This window comes from Lithobates pipiens, unplaced genomic scaffold (assembly GCF_037356315.1).
Source record: "Lithobates pipiens isolate NorthernLeopardFrog02 unplaced genomic scaffold, aLitPip1_a1.2 Scaffold_19, whole genome shotgun sequence".
In the NCBI taxonomy this organism is placed as follows: domain Eukaryota; kingdom Metazoa; phylum Chordata; class Amphibia; order Anura; family Ranidae; genus Lithobates; species Lithobates pipiens.
In genome coordinates, this window is record NW_027507764.1 from 101,593,791 (window position 1) to 101,611,777 (window position 17,987).

The following is a 17,987-nucleotide window of genomic DNA, read 5'->3' on the forward strand; positions in this document are numbered from 1 at the left end:
CCGGGTTCCAGCCACCATCCCCCCCTCCCCCCCCCCCGACGCCACTGGCTCTATTTGGGGAAAAAAAGGACATAATTGTTTTTTAGGTACAGCATCGCAGGACTGCGCTATTGTCTGTTAAAGTAACGCAGTGCTGTATCGCAAAAAATGACTTGGTAAACCTTCTGGAGCTGAAGTGGTTAAACTGAATGGGTGGTTTTGCAAGGTGATCATTTACATTCACTTTAATTCACATCATTTCTGTTATTCCATTTTCCCATAACATTATTCATGTTCTCCTAATTATAAGGTAACATGCATTATTTCTTCCTCTCCTTCTAGCTTTAGGACAATAAAGCTCCAGTATATTAGCTCCCAGCCAGGGATGAATGGTACACATCTCTAATGTCAAAGAAACGTGTTTTCTCTCTTCCCTGCAAATGAAGGCAATAACCGACTAATAGAGAAAACTCCATGCCCAGGGAAGCAGAGTCTGCGAACCTAATGTTCTGCCCATGTGGCTTAATGCGAGAGGCAGAGAGCTGCTTTTGTAGGCTGCATTCTTCAGATGCCCCCCAGGCTCCTTCCCCATCCACTGGCAGTATGTTCCCAGCCCCTCCAGCGCAGCATCTCCTTCTTCCTCCCCATCAGGTCCTAAGCCTATCCGTCAGCCCAAATGGGAGCTGAATTTGCAAAGCTGACAGGGGGGGAATACAGAGGGACTGCTGCTGGTGGTGCTGCTGATGTCAGAGCCAGGAGACAGTTCTGATTGGGTCTAATTAGACTTTGCTAGAGCAAATAGACAGGCTCCCTGCATGACTGCCTTCAAAGTGGTCAGTGCCAAAGCACTAGCAGAGGTGCAAAAAAGTGGATCTAGGCTGCTAGAGACAGGGAGAGAAGAGAGGAGAGAGGGGAGAAGAGAGGAGAGTGGGGAGAAGAGAGGAGAGAGGCTGATCCCAGGAGCACCAAGCATGCAAAGAAGATAAAAAGACACTTAGCGCAGCTAATAGTAGCAAGTGACTACATGCCACAACAACATCCAGCTGGATAAATCAGCAGCTACACAGCTTTCTACAGAGCAGCCTGCTCACATCCTGCTCATTTTGGGGGACTATTCTACAAAGCATTTCCCTCTGCTGCCTCTTCATCCATGGCTTCAGTATTGGGGAGCAGCAGGACATCTGGATGTCCAAGTAACCAACTCAAATTCAAGTGCAAGAGGAGGAGGAGGAGATCCAAGAGGAAAGGTAAGCAGCAGCTCTGATTAAGGACCTGTTAACTGCTGAAGAGTTTGCTCTTTCCTCCTGTTAGGGTGCAATCACTTTTTTTTTCATAGATGTCAACATGATAAAGCCAGCTCTGCTGTTTGGCCAGCTCCTAATTCCCAATTGAATATCAATAGTGATTGAATTAGCAATAGAGTTGCTATGAAGTAAACATTTTAGAAGCCAGGAGATAGAGGAGGACTCCGGGGTTTTATTTAGCTCTGGTAATCAAGGATGTTTGTGGGGGCAACGCTTGGGATTTATAGGACTTTTGGGGACTTCTGCCAGTTAGATAAGTGGCTTGATTGATCACTTTCTTGCAAACTGTGATTTAAAACTAGTATGCAAAAAAAGGGAGTTCTGGAACTTAGGGACAGTTCCAATGACAAAGCTTCAGATTTAAGGACTGTCCCCAGGACTTCTGCTAGAATGATTGGAGTGATAGGTGTCTTAAGGTGACCATACACTTAACAATTTAGATTGTACGATCTCCTTTAAATCTACTATCAACTATTTAGTATAATAGCCAGACTTGCAAATATGCAAAGGGTTGTTTAGGTGTTTCCCTATACTGGTAAAGCAAAATTAGATTGTAAAATCAGATTGTATAGTATATGGCCAGTTTATTCCTTCAGACAGTTGTAGACTGTGATTTAAAATATTTACAACGACCACACTTCAGATTTTAGGACTGTCCTTGAAATACAGGGACTTCGGCCAGTTATATGAGGGATTTGGGGGACTGGTGACTTACTGTGCAGCAATTATCTCTGGACAATTTAAGAGAGTGATTCGCATAATTTCCAGGGACAAAGCTTCAGATAATGGACTGTCCTTGTAAACCAGGGACTTCGGCCAGTTATTTGAGACATCCGTGATTTCTTGCGTATTCCTCTAGCCAGTTGAAGACTGTGATCTGATCATTTCCAGGGACAACGCTTCAGATTTTAGGACTGTCCTTGTAAAGCAGGGACTTTTGCCAGTTATTTGAGACATCTGTGGTTTCTTGTGTATTCCTCTAGACAGTTGAAGACATTTCCAGGGACAAGGCTTCAGATTTTAGGACGGTTCCTGTAAACTGAGAACTTTTGCCAGTTATTTGAGACATCTGTGGTTTACAGCATATTCCCCTAGACAGTTGAAGACATTTCCAGGGACAAGGTTTCAGATTTTAGGACTATCACTGGAAACTAGAAACCTCTGCCAGCTATATAGGTGATTTGAGCGATTAGTGACTTTATTCTTCCAGACTATTGAAGTCTGTGATTTGAATCATTTCTAAGGACAAAACTTCCGATTTTAGGACTGCCCTTGCAAAACTGGGGACCTTTGCCAGTTATCTAAGACATCTGTGGTTTACATTGTATTCCTCTAGGCGGTTGAAGAATGTGATCTGATCATTTTCAGGGACAAAACTTCAGATTTTAGGACTGTCCTTGAAAACCAGGGACTCTTTCTAGTTTTTTTAAGATATCAGTGACTTACAGCTAATTCCTCCAAAAAAGGAAAGACTGTGATTTGAATAATTTCCAGGGACCAAGCTACAGATTTTAGGACTGTCCTTGGAAACCAGGGACTTCTGCCAGATCTAGGGGTGAATTGGGAGATCAGTGTATTCCAACATCTTCCTTCAGATATTTGAAGACTGTGACATGAATCATTTCCAGGGACGAAGAGTCAGCTTTTAGGACCGTCCTTGGAAACCAGGGACAGTTACATAGATGATTTGAGAGATCCGTGACTCACTTAGAGCATATTCCTCCAGACATCGGGAGACTGTGATTTGAATGTAGCATGCAGGAAAAAAGGGGATGGTTTGTTTCAGTTTTGTAAATCAGGGACATTTCCAGGGACAAAGGTCCAACTCACGGGACTGGCAATTCTTATTTCACAAGGTGAAGAGTGATTTGTAGTTATCAGCGTCCTTACAGCTTGTTCTTCAGCGGCTCCCCATTCCCTCCCCAGTGAGATTCATTAGCATGTCTGTAGCTTTCTTTCCCTCTTGTCACAGACACTTAGCACATGATCCCTGCCAATTCTAAGCAGCAGTAATTTCACATTCACAAAATGCTTCTTGCTTCTACAATGTAAACTCAGTGCATTAGCAGCGCCAGTCATCTCCTAGCATGCAATCATGGCAAAAAAAAAAAAGAAGAAAAGCTGTACATGTGATCTATCATTCCACCGTAACTGAGATTTCCAGACAAAGAGGCTTCAAGAACAGGCTGCTTCATCCCATAGACCTAATTGTTATCTGGGTCTGATCTGGATTTTTAGGATTTGTTCCTGGAAGTGTTTCCACTTTGACATTTTCACCATATGTAATATAAAAGGACTTTTTGCCAAGGTTTAACTATGTTGCTGCTTAATTAAATGGCTCTTTTGTATTTTTTTGTGTATTTTTACACTTAAAAAAAATCTGATTATAAACCTTACACGGTTTGGGATCTTAGACTTCCCTAGTTTATAGTACACCAGCCCAGAAAAAAATGGAAATGAGATAAAAGTCTAAAAGTATTGGCAACTTTGAGACAAAGTTTTTTTTTAGCTACTTTCCAATATAAAATCTAAAGTTATACAACAACAATAGGAAATAGAATAATAAACAACACAATGAAAGTGTTTATAAAATAACAAGTAATAAAAGAAAAATATTTGTAGAAAGATACAAAAGTCTAATAGACTGGCAGGTCTGTAGTTTATTCCCATGACCATCCAGTATTATTTGTACCAAAGCTAAGGCCCAAATCAGAATCTGGAGAATCGGATCTGTTTCTTTAATTGCGTATATTTTTTTATATTTATATTGAAATATTGCTTTTGAGTCAGAGATGAATAGCATACAATTTGAAAAGTATAGAAACAGAACTGAGTTGTAAAAATGTATCATTTAGCCCTTTTGATTTTGGCTTTGCTCAGCAAACTGCTATAAATACAAAAGAGGGATTTTTCTTTTCTTTTTTTTTTAAGACTTTTTTCTGAATCATATGCGCCACGCCAAGACAAAAGAGCAAGAGAAACTCTGCTGGAAGTCTAAATTCATCTTAAACTTTTTTTTTTGTTATGATCTTTTGACTGGGTTTGCATTCTTTGATGCTCTGTGATCCTCAAGGATCTCAGCATTTATAAGTAACATCAAGACCTAATAGCATGCAGTCTATGAAAGCCAAGTAGCCTATTAAAAACAATTTTATTATGGTCACAACAAGCAACCGTCAGCCTAACGTAATATTAAATGAGCTACTATTTAGGGTAGTCTGGCAGATAGCTTGTACTGACAGAGGATTCACTTCAGTCCCTCGTTACTTCATTTTGAGTTAATTTAAACCTGAAATAGTAAATAATTTATATCTGCTAGTCTGATTTGATTGTTTTTTTACACCAATTAGTTGTTCTGTTTGTTTCCACGCCAACAATATAGCCAGGCAGCTTAAAACGTAGTGCACACTGCTTTGAAGCATTTAGGCTTTTATAAAAGTTTTTTTTTTTTGATTGGAAAAAAACCCACAATATTTTTAAAGGAAGTGTTTCATGAAATGAGTACAGGGTACAAAGATATGTGATGCATTGTGCTGTTAATTATGAAAATGACTGCGTTCTTTTGGTTTTTGTAACCTCTAGTGCGCAAGACCTAGAAGGCGCTTCAAGGCTTCAGGGCTGCAAAGGTCTTGCCTTTAGATGTGCAATTCCTTCCTAGTAAAATCTTACATTTCCACCTTATGCCGCCATCAGGTGTAAAAACCCTTCTGGGTGTTCTGAAGTAATATCGGCTTTAATTTAAATACAAGAAATTTCTGTATTTTTTTTTTACTTTTTATACTGATTAAAATCATGTATAATAGGCTTTCTTTTCATTTTATAAACAATAACCTACCACTGTAAGTACAAGTAAGTTTTGACAGCATTCCCAAAACAGTTATAAAAGAATAAAGGAAAAATTGGATAAATTAAATAAACAATAAATAAAAAATCACATTCTGAAGAAAGAATTGTATACTATAAGAGTGCTAGTTATCTAATACATGAGTTGTACAATCGCCTGTTATTTTTGAATGCAAGAACTTTGTGAAAACATAGTGGCATGTTAACAACACCACTATTAAAATGTGTAAAATGGATACATAAAATTGCCGGTATGACTTGTTTATAAATATGTCAATAATGCAATGCAGATTTTTATTATATGTGTGAATATGAGATGTATTTATAAGACGTCACATATTCCTCAGAACTGAAAAGGTACAGTCTACAGGTGCCTTGTGTTGTATTCAGTGCTTTTATCCATCTCTTTTTCTGTGTCTATTTTTTATTATATTTTTTACGTATTATTTATATTATACTTACTTATGTTATTATGCATTACTATGATGTTATCTGTAGTATTGGATATAGCACCTTGTTATTCTGTATTGCTGCACAGAGAACAAAAGTAATGCAAATATAAAGATGGAAAGATAATAGATTCATAGATAGGGAGATAGACAGACATGTGCACACTTGTAAAATATACAATGAGGAAATGTGTCATTCTTTTATTTTGCCCTTACCCAGTTACAAACGTTTAGCTGCTGGCATGGAAATTCCCCAAGTGCACTGGGATTATAGCTAATTATGCTACTTTTGGGTAACATATTGCAATCAAATCATTTTTTTATAAACCCATATGTTTGAGAATGAACTTCCTGGGAAGATGTATGTGGCTTATAAATACCCTTTGGAATCTCAACATCTGCATGTGTTGTATTCCTTGTCAGACCTGTCACTGTCAGCCTATATAGAGACTTGACAGCTCTAACAACAAAAATATGCTCATAGTATTATGAGAGTTGTTCCATTATTGCTGTCACTGCTGCGTCTCCTAAACAGCGCCTATCTGTTCACTTCAACTTTTGTTTTTGAAGATGAGAAGTGTGGCTGATATAATCATAGACATGTGATTATTACTTGTATTGGATATGTAATTTTGTTTACATGACTTATAGTTGGTTTGCTAGGAAAAAATAAATTCTCAGAACACTAGCTTGTGTTTGAATATTGTATCTATACTTTGCTGATTACTAAGATTGCATTGTGATTTGCTGAATACAAAATCACCCATAATTGTACATATTAAATGTATTGATAGAAATAGTCCATCACTATTACATGTATATGTGTATTAATCTATCTATTTATAAAATACCCCACCGCTTGTGTATTTTCTTTCTTTCTACAAAGTATACACAGTAGGTGAGGTTGAAAAAAGACAAAAGTCCATCAAATCCAAACTATGTGTGTGATTATATGTCAGTATTACTATTTATTTTCTTTTTCTTTCTTTCTTTCTTTCTTTCTTTCTTTCTTTCTTTCTTTCTATCTTTCTGTCTTTCTTTCTTTACTTTCTCATTCTCTCTCCTTCCTTCCTTCTTTCCTTCTTTCTTTCTTTCTTTCTTTCTTTCTTTCTTTCTTTCTGTCTTTCTTTCTTTATTTTCGCTCTCTTTCTTTCTTTCTTTCTTTCTTTCTTTCTTTCTTTCTTTCTTTCTCTCTTTCTTTCTTTCTTTCTTTCTTTCTTTCTTTCTTTCTTTCTTTCTTTCTTTCTGTCTTTCTTTCTGTCTTTCTCTCTCTCTTTCTTTCTTTCTCTCTCTCTTTCTTCCTTTCTTTCCATAGCTTTCCATATGTGCTTATTATTATTATTGCTATCTTTATTGTATTTCACGCCAACATATTTCTATCTATATAACTATCTATGTATCTATTGTTATCATTGTTTTGATCACCAACATGCTCCAAATGGATTTACAATAGAGGATGGAGATATAGTAGTAAAAATACAGAACATCTTTAGAAAAAAAAAGTGTGAAGGCCTTGTTTGGCAGAACAGTCTGCCAATATTTTTATGTATGATTATATATATTGAGTATGTATGTGTATGGTTGTACATCTGTGTGTGTAATAATAAAGAGTAGGCCTTTTCTAGTTTTTAAAGAACATATGTCATATGTTTAATATTTACTAGTTGTGATATTAGTGCATTGTATGGTATAGAAAATGTACATCCTAGAGGTAGATGCTTGGATGGCAGGGTGTGTATTTCAGTTGGTTACTATCTGCGGTTTCTGTCCTTCACAATTCTGTGAGGTTGAAGTATAAGACTGCAAGGGTTTTTGCAGAGATTCTGTATGGAATATGTCCAATCCATCTTTCATTTTATTTAGAAGAACGCAATAGACATAATAATACAGTGAAAACAGAGTGCAAACTGACTTCCATATTTTCTAAAAATGATTGGGATTGGTTGAACATCTTGAATGTGAAGTCTGTATTTTCTGAATCATCTGTTGCATAAAAAACATTATTCTGATTTTGGGGTGTGTGCGTACATGGATGTTTGCAAATTAAATTAGTGACACATAATGAAGTGCTGGTCTCACACTATGATCTACATTCCAAGATAATCAGTGGGATTGCCCAAGCCATTGATTGACGTACGTTGCCATTGGCTTCTTTGTCCAATGTCAGATGTCCTTTATCAAAAAATCAATAGGGTGATACGCAATTGACTGTCATCGGACCGGTCAGTATTTAGCCTCCCTCCAGTCCAGCATGTTAATTAGCTAGGTCATTATTTTCCTGGCTAAAGAGATGATTTCATTTGACTGAGCCTTTGTGTTGTCTTCAGGCAGCCTCTCAGGCATATATAATGTTCAAAGGGAAGCATAATATACTAGTTACCTTAACATGAAAGAAAAACTTTTCTTAAACAAAATATATCAAAGTAGGAAACATTGCTTTTTCATCAATACATAAGATTCTACTTTTGTCCCATACAGTATGCCACGTTATCCAATTGCGTGATATATAATTAGACACTAATTAGAATAGGTATCTAGAAGAAAAACAACAAATTACCGTATATATATTCCAAACATTGCATTGGTAATGACCAAGTTAGTAACCTACATTTCTCAAGTTGTGCCCTATTGCTATAGGTCACAATTAATATTTCATGGTACATAATGGTTAATTCCTTTAGGGCCTCCTGTTTTTGTGAATTAACCCTTCATGGACTACTCTCAGTACCATTGTTCTCTTACTGGTTGTTAGATGCAAAAATATGCTGACTTTAAAAACAAAAACAAAACACATAATCGGATCATTTTGACAGCTGTATAATACTAGTGATGTATCAACATTTTGTTTTAAGATGACATTATTTTGCCAACACGCTCTTGACAGCTGATGGAACACATTGCATTGACATATGGTATGCTAATGACAAATCAAATATTTTAATCAAATTTTTAATAGTTTAAAAAATTCTCAATCTTAAGAAATCAGGCTACAAAGTCATTTGTACCCTTGTGTTTGCAGTGAATCTCATTACAGACAATAAAGCATTTGTCATGGCTTGCTGGTGATTTTGGTTTAGAGTAGAGTAGTCTGCTAAAAGCATTAAGAAGGGCGTCTTCTACAATACTGTGTAGGTGTTCTCATAGGTGTTTTCATAGTCCTCATGATCTAAGTCTTTGTTTGAATGCATCTGCAAGAGTAAGAAAATACCTGATTTTCCCTAAGAAATAACACCAATACTAATTAAACATTCTCTAAGTAATTATTAATGATAGTAACAGTAGTAGTAATAATAATAATTAAAACAACTTAAAATAAATTAATAGCAGTCTTATTGCTTAAGAAGCCAAAGAAAAATCATGAATGTGTGCATGATAGAGATATAAAATATATTTTTGACTCATAGAAGGGAAGGTTCAGCCAGCTTCATAATTCTGATGTTAAAGTAAAATGTGGCTCATCATTTTACTAGGTACTAATGAATTGTCATGAGAAAGATGCTGAAGTGGGCATTGTATTACTCAAGAAATGGAGCTACCGTTCTGTGTATTTCCCCATTATAATAATGGTGCTTTCTGCACAGTTGACCAGTTTAAAAATGACTCTTCCATTCTTTATAGTTGACCACTTTGAAATGACTCTTCCATTCTGTGCAGATGACCACTTTGAAATGGCTCTTCTATTCTGTGTAGTTGACCACTTTGAAATGGCTCTTCCATTCTGTGTAGAGGACCACTTTGAAATGGCCCTTCCATTCTGTGTATTTCCCCATTAAAATAATGTTGCTTACTTTCTTCATAGTTGACGAGTTTAAAAATGACTCTTCCATTCTTTATACTTGACCACTTTGAAATGGCTCTTACATTCTGTGTATTTCCCCATTATAATAATGGTGCTTTCATTCTGCATAGTTGACCAGTTTAAAATTGACTCTCCCATTCTTTGTAGTTGACCACTTTGAAATAGCTCTTCCATTCTGTGTAGTTGACCACTTTGAAATGGCTCTTCCATTCTGTGTAGATGACCACTTTGAAATGGCTCTTCCATTCTGTGTAGATGACCACTTTGATATGGCTCTTCCATTCTGTGTAGTTGACCACTGTAAAATGACTCTTCCATTCTGTGTAGATGACCACTTTGAAATGGCTTTCTATTTTGTGTAGTTGACTACTTTAAAAATGACTCTTCTATTCCATGAAGTTGACCATTTTGAAATGTTTTTTTCCGTTCTGTAAAGATGATTACCCTAAATGCCACTTGCATTCTGCATAATCAAACACTTAACAATGGTTCTTTCAACCTGTGAAGTTGACTACTATATGTGGCAGATTTACTAAATAAATCATTTTAACAAATACTTAGTGGAGATATCTAGTCAGGGGAATTTTGAATATAATATGATTATTTGATGTAGATATAGGCAAAGGTAAATATTAATATTTAAGTTAAACATGCCCTAAGGCTGGTTTATAGAAAAGGCTAGGTGCATACATATTAGACCTTATTAAAGAGCCAGAAGAAAAAAAAAATCTAACAAAACTGTGTTTCTCATAGTAACTAATCAATACATTTTCAGTCTGTTGATGACTTGTAGACACATTGATAAATTAAGCAGATAGTAGCCATCTTTATCTTGCTCATACAAAAATGCTGAATAAAATAAATCTGATTGGTTCACAGAATAGTGTACACTTTAATCTGTTATTCAGTTAGTCAATAGACAGATACCTGTGTGATACAAAATATTTTCTCGCTAATGTGTGACAAGATAACTCGCTGTGCTCCAGGCCTGTGCATCTGCATTTTTATACTTGCGTTTGTGTTTTTCATTTGGTTACTATTATTATTATTGGTGTTTTAAAAGTCTCAGCACTTTCCTGCTGACGTAAGAATGCTTGCTAAGCAGTAGACGGAGACAAATTTAGTTCAAGTATTTAAAAAAAAAAAAATGAACATGGCTGTTGTGTGAGTAAAACATTTTCTTACAACATGGAAAGGCAGATAGGCAGAGCAGGATCAAAGTTTACTGGTGCCTTTATGGTGGGCGCTCTTATCTCTTCCACATGTCAATCAAAACTGCTCTTGACAGATGGGTTGTGCATATTATTATTTAACTAAGTTGTGTGTTTCTATTATTATTGTGAATTTTTATTTTATTAATTTTGTATCAAATGATAAAATAGCTCTTCAGCACCCAAAAATCTTACAATATAATGCTCACTGTAGGGTCCAGGATTGGTTTGAACTCTGAAGTACCTCCTAGTTGTTTTTTTGTATTGTAGAGGAGATCTACACATACAAAAAAATATATAGGGTTGATTTACTAAAGGAATAGAGACTGTTCACTGTGCAAAGTCAATGTTCTCTGAGCTTAGTGAATAAGATGTGGTCACTTCAATCAACCAAGCATGTGGCAACATTTTTTTTTTCTTTTTTTTTTCCTTGCACATGATTGGTAATTGAAAGTGAAAGCAGATTCAACCTATTTTCTATAATACACTTTGCAAAATGAACAGCCTCTACTCCTATTAAGCCCAATATACCTAGATATAGGATATGTTGTGAGGATGGAATCTAATTTCAGCAATATGCCATGCTGCTAAGTGTTATGGTATATGTTCTTTATAATGCTCTTAAGGTTGTGTGAAAACAGCCATACAATACCCAATATATTATTCGCTAACTGATGAATTGGTATGGTGTAAAGATTACCAAGAAATAAAGGTATTATTGTTGGGATTGTTTTGTTTTGAATATAAATATTTTCCAGAACATTGGAAAATTAAGACGGAGAAGTCAGCATTGTATCTAACTTCAGATGCCTGGTGACCTACTGTATATCGGAATAGGCTGCTCCTAAGCCTGTTGGTCAACTTTGCATGTTCCTCACCCTGTTTATATGATAGTTGGCACTATTGCTGAGCACTATCTCATTTATTATCGCATATGACTTTCGGATACCGTCAACCTAACTTCTTTGAATTCTATTATTTGAGAGTTCCCCTCTGTGCTTGTGTGTTATATGGCATTTAACATATACATGATGGCAGAAGGATTTCTAAAAAAAAAAAAAAAAAAAACAGCAAACTGATGTATTTTTCAACTATTATTCATGCATTGAAATTGTAATTGAAAAAATTATATTTTGCAAAAAAATAACCCCTTTAAGTATCAGTCTGTCCAAAGGTCATATTCTACTTTTTGGTATTTTTTATTGAGTTGAGGCATTTTTTTCTTTTTTCATTGGTCCAATCCACATCAAATGTTAATTTTCTACTTCTGTGTTCCCAGCTCCTCCCACTTACTTTTTTATTATGTCATTTGGGGGGTGAGGGCTAGGTTTTTTTTTTTTGTTGCTGCAATAAGGAAGTGAATTTCCATGAATTTCCATGAAAAGCATAGGCAGGGAAATCTCAAAAGATGCTGCAGGATCTACCCATAACTGAAATACCAGCATAGAAGTCATATATAGCCTATATACAGTGTATATATATATATATATATATATATATATATATATATATATATATATATATATATATATATATATATATATATATATATATATTGGGGGGGGTGGGGGGTTAAAAGAGCGAATGGCTAATACATTGCTATTTTGGAGAAATTTTCCTTCACTTCCTATTTTGGACACACATAAAGTTGTGAAAGGAAATCTCAAGGCTACAGCCTCTTTGTTACGAAACAAGAGTATCCATTGTAAGGTTTTCCCTTTTTCCTGTTCTGATGACATCTCAAGGCTTTGAATTTTCTATTCACTTTTTTAGTTACGGGGTCATCAATAAACAAAATATAGGGTGAATCTGCCTAGCAGGAGCACAAAAGAAAAAAAAAAAAAGCTGACGTGGTCCTAACCCTTCCCCCCCTTATGAAAGAAAATAAGGCCATGGATAGACTTGTCCTCGTTGGCATGTGAAGTATTCGTGTGCTTGAAGAGAGGCCATCAGTGATCATGATAAATTTATATTTTTGATGTTGCCAGATTTAAAGCAGTAAACCCAAAACCAAAAATGGAACATATTACAGCTTACCAATCATCAGGTCTGGTGGCTGCATCCGTTTTCTTTTCCTTTTTTCCATCTGTTTTCATCTGGTGATCTGTCCAGTAACACAGTGATTTTCAACCCTGTCCTCAAGTACCACCAACAGGCCATGTTTGCAGGTTTTCCTTTAATCTTGCACAGGTGATTTAAATCAGAGTCAATTGCTTGGTATTTTGGACAGCTATTTTATCTAAGAGAAATTCCCAAAACATGGCCTGTTGAGGTACTTGAGAACAGGGTTGAGAACCACTGCAGTAACACACCTCCTGTATTAGAGTGCCTACACTCTGGATGAAAGGGGGCACAGCAAACAGCTGCATTGCCAGTCTGGGGAGGGGGGCAAGATGTACTAGTAGATTTAAATACACTAACAAATTAAAAATAAACTCCAGCTAATACTTGATAAGCAGTTACATCAAACAGTTTTTTTTTCCTTTTGGGATAAAGGGTTTTCCATCAATAAATAAAAGTTGATCATTGTAAGCACCCATGTCAGTGGTAAATGGTTTGTCTCATCTCTGTAACAGATTAATGTGCAATAGAGCTTCTGCATTTCAAAAACTACAGACTTACTGGCCGGATCACCAAGCCTAAAAAATAAAAAAAGCAAATGCAGCCATTGCATCTAAGAATTGGTAAACTGCAATACAATAAATCTTTGCCTGTGGGTGTAATAGTGCTTTAATATAAAAAGGCATAACAATACAAAATAGGGTAAAAGACAATAAAAACACCTTTGTGTTCTTTAGGATACCTTCCAAGTAACAGCAAACCATCCAAAAAATAAAATAAAGAGCAGCTGGTGTGGTTAAAGGAGTAGATTATGTGGGCTGAAAAAAGTACGATTATTTCAGTATGAAATCCAATAACATTGAGACAGATTACAGTAAGGCTGCAGATAAAAGGACCAGTTGGATTTTTCTATCTTCCAACTCCGCCATGGCAATAAATGAGCTTGTTTCATCGCCACTGTGTTTTTCAGACCAAACTATTCCCTATGACAGGTTTGTGTCACGTCTCAAGATGTGCACCTCTTATCTTGTCCGCTGACAGCTCGAGAGGCAGGGCTGGATTCGGTGATAAAATTAAATCGATTAATCCTTTATCCGCCATCCGATTTCTAGTGATCCGTGTAATGACAGCAATTTGAGATTGCATCAAGGGCATTAGCCGTGATGGTTGAACTTAAATTTAGAATTAAAACGCGGGATTCGTGAATACGCATCTAAATACGACAAGCTTTTTCCTCCCTGTGAAACAGACGCTGAATCCTCCATATCCACCCTGCAGTTAGTTTTTAATTTCAACTGCTTAACCTTTCCCACTTAGATCATTATGCAGAATCATATGGTGTAGGCAGACTGTAGGGTTCAGCCAGAGCTATCATTGACATTATAACAAGGTAACTTTTTAATAACACACTGCTTAGATTATGTCTCACACTCTATTATACTAAATTAAATTTATACCCCCAGTGTAGCATTTCGTAGCTGCCTATTTCTTTTGTATCAAAGAATTTATGTTGCTGAGCCACGCAAGGATAAAACTATGTTTTTGATCACTGATCTCATTAAATGCAAAGAGATAGAATTTACATATTTAGATTTTACTACATAAATAGGTTATTTAACCAACTATAGTATATTTACATTTTGGCGAGCCGGGACTGAAATGTTTGAATATTTTAATCCCCACCATCACCCTCACCACCACACACAGCCCACCTCCTTCACTCTCCTCTTAAAGGAAACCTGTGCTGAAACAAATATGGGCGATTCCATTGCTGACCGCCTACTGAAAACGCTAGTTGCCCGGATGGTTTTCAATGGCAGTCTCTGAATTTCGCTCAACACAAATGACTTATAATAGTATACTTCTAGTGTGAGAGTTTTATGATGGAGAATGGCCACAGGTGACCACTGTTACACTAGTCACCAAGACATAAATATGCCATACATGAATGAAAGAATTTCCTAAGAAAAATTAAAGTGGTTGTAAAGTCTCAAGGTTTTTCTGTGCATTAGGGTTAAAAACCTTCTGTGCAACTTCACCTAGACACCCCCTTTTTTTCTTACCTGAGCCTGATCTGACCTAGCGATGTGCATGGGTGCAGTGGCTCCATCTGCTATCCCTCTCCTCATTGGACAGATTAACAGCAGCAGGAGCCATTTTCAATCATATCAAGTGACATGGGAGTGGGTGGCCGAGTCCCGTTGTCTGTGTCAATGGATGCAACAGCTAGTCTCGGGAGTGAGCCTACATGGGTGCCCTCTAGGGAAAGCAGCTTTCCCTGGGGGGCACCCAATGAAGAGGAGAGGCCTGGAGTGCTGGTGGGGCACCCCAGAAGAGGAAGATCGAGGTTGCCTTGTGAAAAAAACATTGAACAGTGCAGGTAAGTATAGACATGTTTGCTTTTTGCATTTTTTTTTTAAATGAGGCTTTGCAACCCCTTTAAATTGCCACAGATTTGCAAAACGGATAGCTATTTACCTATATCTACTTTTTGTTTCTAAATTCACCAAAAATAAGGTTGCAAATAAATTAAAGCCTGTAGTGGCACATTAAACCTTCAATTAATGCTGGGTAACAAACTAATCATTTTAGAAAGTGATTACATCCAGCAGAAATCTTTATAGGGTGCTACTGCTCTGGGCACATTATGTTAGAGAGCTCATGGGGTGGATTTACTAAAGGCAAATAGACTGCGCACTTTGCAAGTGCAATTGCATCCCTGCAAGGGCATTTGCTCTAGAGCTAAGGAAATTGGGGAAAGCTCTGTTGCCTTCTATCATCTAATCATGTGATAGCAAAAATGCAGTTTTTTTTATTTTCTTTAATTGTGATTATTTACAAAGTGAAGCTTCACCTCACTAAGCTCAGGAGCAACAGCCCTTGCAAAGTGCACAGTCTATTTGCTTTTAGTAAATCAACTCCATAATGCTCTGCCTTCTTACTTACCAAGTTTTTGCTCACATTTCATTCTGTATTGGGTATAACATTGGAATTTATTTACTAAAGACAAATAGACTGTGCGCTTTGGCAGTGTAGTTTCTCCAGAGCTTGGTAAATGAGATGAAGCTTCACTTTGCAAAGAATACCCAAACACATGCAAGAAAAAAAAAAGTTTTTTTTGTTTGCACATGATTGGATGATAGAAGTCAGCAGTCTGTCCCCTCAATTATTAAGCTCTGGAGCAACTGCACTTGCAAAGTGCACATAGGGTTATTATTAGTAGGGTTATTATTATTATTATTATTATGCAGAGAAACCAATAAACTTCCAGGTTTTATTGCCAAAGCTTGTTTGAACAAGCTGAATTTCGAAGCTGATTGGCTACCATACACAGCTGCAACAGATACTGAGTGCACCCGTTTTAGTAACTCTCCCCCACAGTCTATTTGCCTTTGGTAAATCATTGTCAAATCTATTGTCTAAGCTATTTATTTTTACCCCCCCCCCCACCACCCCTTTCTTTCTGTTTACTGGTTCATGAACTTCAGCTTAGGTTTGCTGTGGACAATTCTTTTAAATAGGTAACATGTATGTACAGTTCTCTTGAGGGAAATCCAAGAATATGACATCAGACACAGCCAGTATATGTACAAAGTATGCCATTCTATATGGAACTTACTTATATATTATAATGATGCTCCTTTCTGTTTTCCTTGCTGTTTCTCCTTTGTCTATCCTCACTATCTACTCATAGATTAGAATGTTAATGGTCTTCTGGTAGACCCCCCCAACCCCACTTCCTTTTTAAAGCAGAGGTCCACCCTAAAGTGGACCTTCCGCTCATTGGAATCCTCCCCCCCTCTGGCGCCACAATTTGCACCTTTCAGGGGGGAGGGGGGTGCAGGTACCTGTACAGTACAGGTATCTGCACCCACTTCCGGGATGGCTCTCTGCGGAAAGGGGCGTAGATTACGCCCCTTTCCGAAAGTCCCCTGCTGCCTGCTGGGAAACACAAAGATCCCAGAGGCAGCGGGTCCATCCTTATTGCGCAGCGCGACTCGCGCATGCGCAGTAGGGAACCGGGAAATGAAGCCGAAAGGCTCCACTTCTTGATTCCCATACCCAAGATGGCGGCGGCAGCACCCGAGAGACGATCGAGAGATCGGCTTCGGGTGCCGACATCGCGGGCGCGCTGGACAGGTAAGTGTCACTATATTAAAAGTCAGCAGCTGCAGTATTTGTAGCTGCTGGCTTTTAAAAAATAAAATAAAAAACGCGGACTCCCTCTTTAAACAATGAAGGATTGGGTATATGGAGGGATGCAGGTCAACAAGAATTAGAGAAAAAAAGGTGTATTAAAAAGAGGGTGTTTTTGAAAAAGCAAAGGAAAAAAAAAATAGGGAGGGGGTTGATTTACTAAAACTGGACAGTGGAAAATCTGGTGCAGCTCCGCATGTTAGCCAATCAGCTTCTAACTTCAGGTTGTTCAAGTAAGCTTTGACAAAAAAAATGGAATCTGATTGGTTTCTGTGCAGAGCTGCACCAGATTTTGCACTCTCCAGTTTTAGTAAATCAACCCCAATGTGTTTTTTTTCCTCCCCTGTGGGCTTTACAGGTGAATGTGTTCTCAAAGTTACAATGTGAGTTTAAGTGCCTGTAAATAGTAGAGTAGTATCTTATATTCCAGTGAGTTCAGGAACCCCATCCATTAAAACCATGTTTTCAGAAATATATAGACGGTTATTATCCTTAATGTTTCCATTTCATAACTAAGGACATGGTAAAGCTCCAATCTAAGATCTGGAAGCTCAAATGACATACTAATCATCTGAGGTTTGGGGTGTGCTGGGGCACCATGGAAAAGGAGCGAAGGTTCGTAGAGACACCTATTTGTTCTTGCTTTTATCTAAATTGAGTTAAGATTCAATGTACACATGATATCTCAAAATAATAATTACCTATATAGAAGCTTGAAATGTCTTTGTATGATAGGAGGAACCTCTTTAGATTTTGACCCAGAACTCTGCTGTTTTTAGTTACATTTTTTTCCAATGTAGGCTCACACAGTTATACAAGCAAGGCAATCCTTGCATGTAAGTATTGCAGTCAATGAAACCTTAGCTATCTTCATGGTTTCCGACACAGTAGAGTGTGAACATCATAGCCGTCACCTGCAGCAGTTAAAAAGGCCTTCAGAAATGCAAGGATCCTTAGGTCATTCTTTGTTACACAGGTGAAAAAAGATTTTTTTCTTCACAACTTGTCAGGAAAATAATGTGAAATTCCTTTTTCTCTTTTATGTTAAGTTCTAAGTTCTCTATTCTTAAAACAGGATTTATTTACATGTCCTTGCCTAAATTACAAATCCTAATCATAGGATAATGAATAGAGGCATGCCAAT

At 37.0% G+C, this 17,987-nt stretch overlaps 1 protein-coding gene across 1 annotated transcript in view; it reads left to right on the forward strand.

Moving 5' to 3' along the window:
* Nucleotides 1–596: 596 nt before the first annotated feature.
* ADARB2 (adenosine deaminase RNA specific B2 (inactive)) overlaps nt 597–17,987 on the forward strand; it is an 805,999-nt gene continuing 788,608 nt past the window's right edge. Inside the window, exon 1 of the mRNA XM_077491116.1 lies at nt 597–1,226. Within this exon, the coding sequence (XP_077347242.1) occupies nt 1,130–1,226 (97 nt within the window). The 5' untranslated portion in view covers nt 597–1,129. The remainder of the gene's footprint in view (nt 1,227–17,987) is intronic.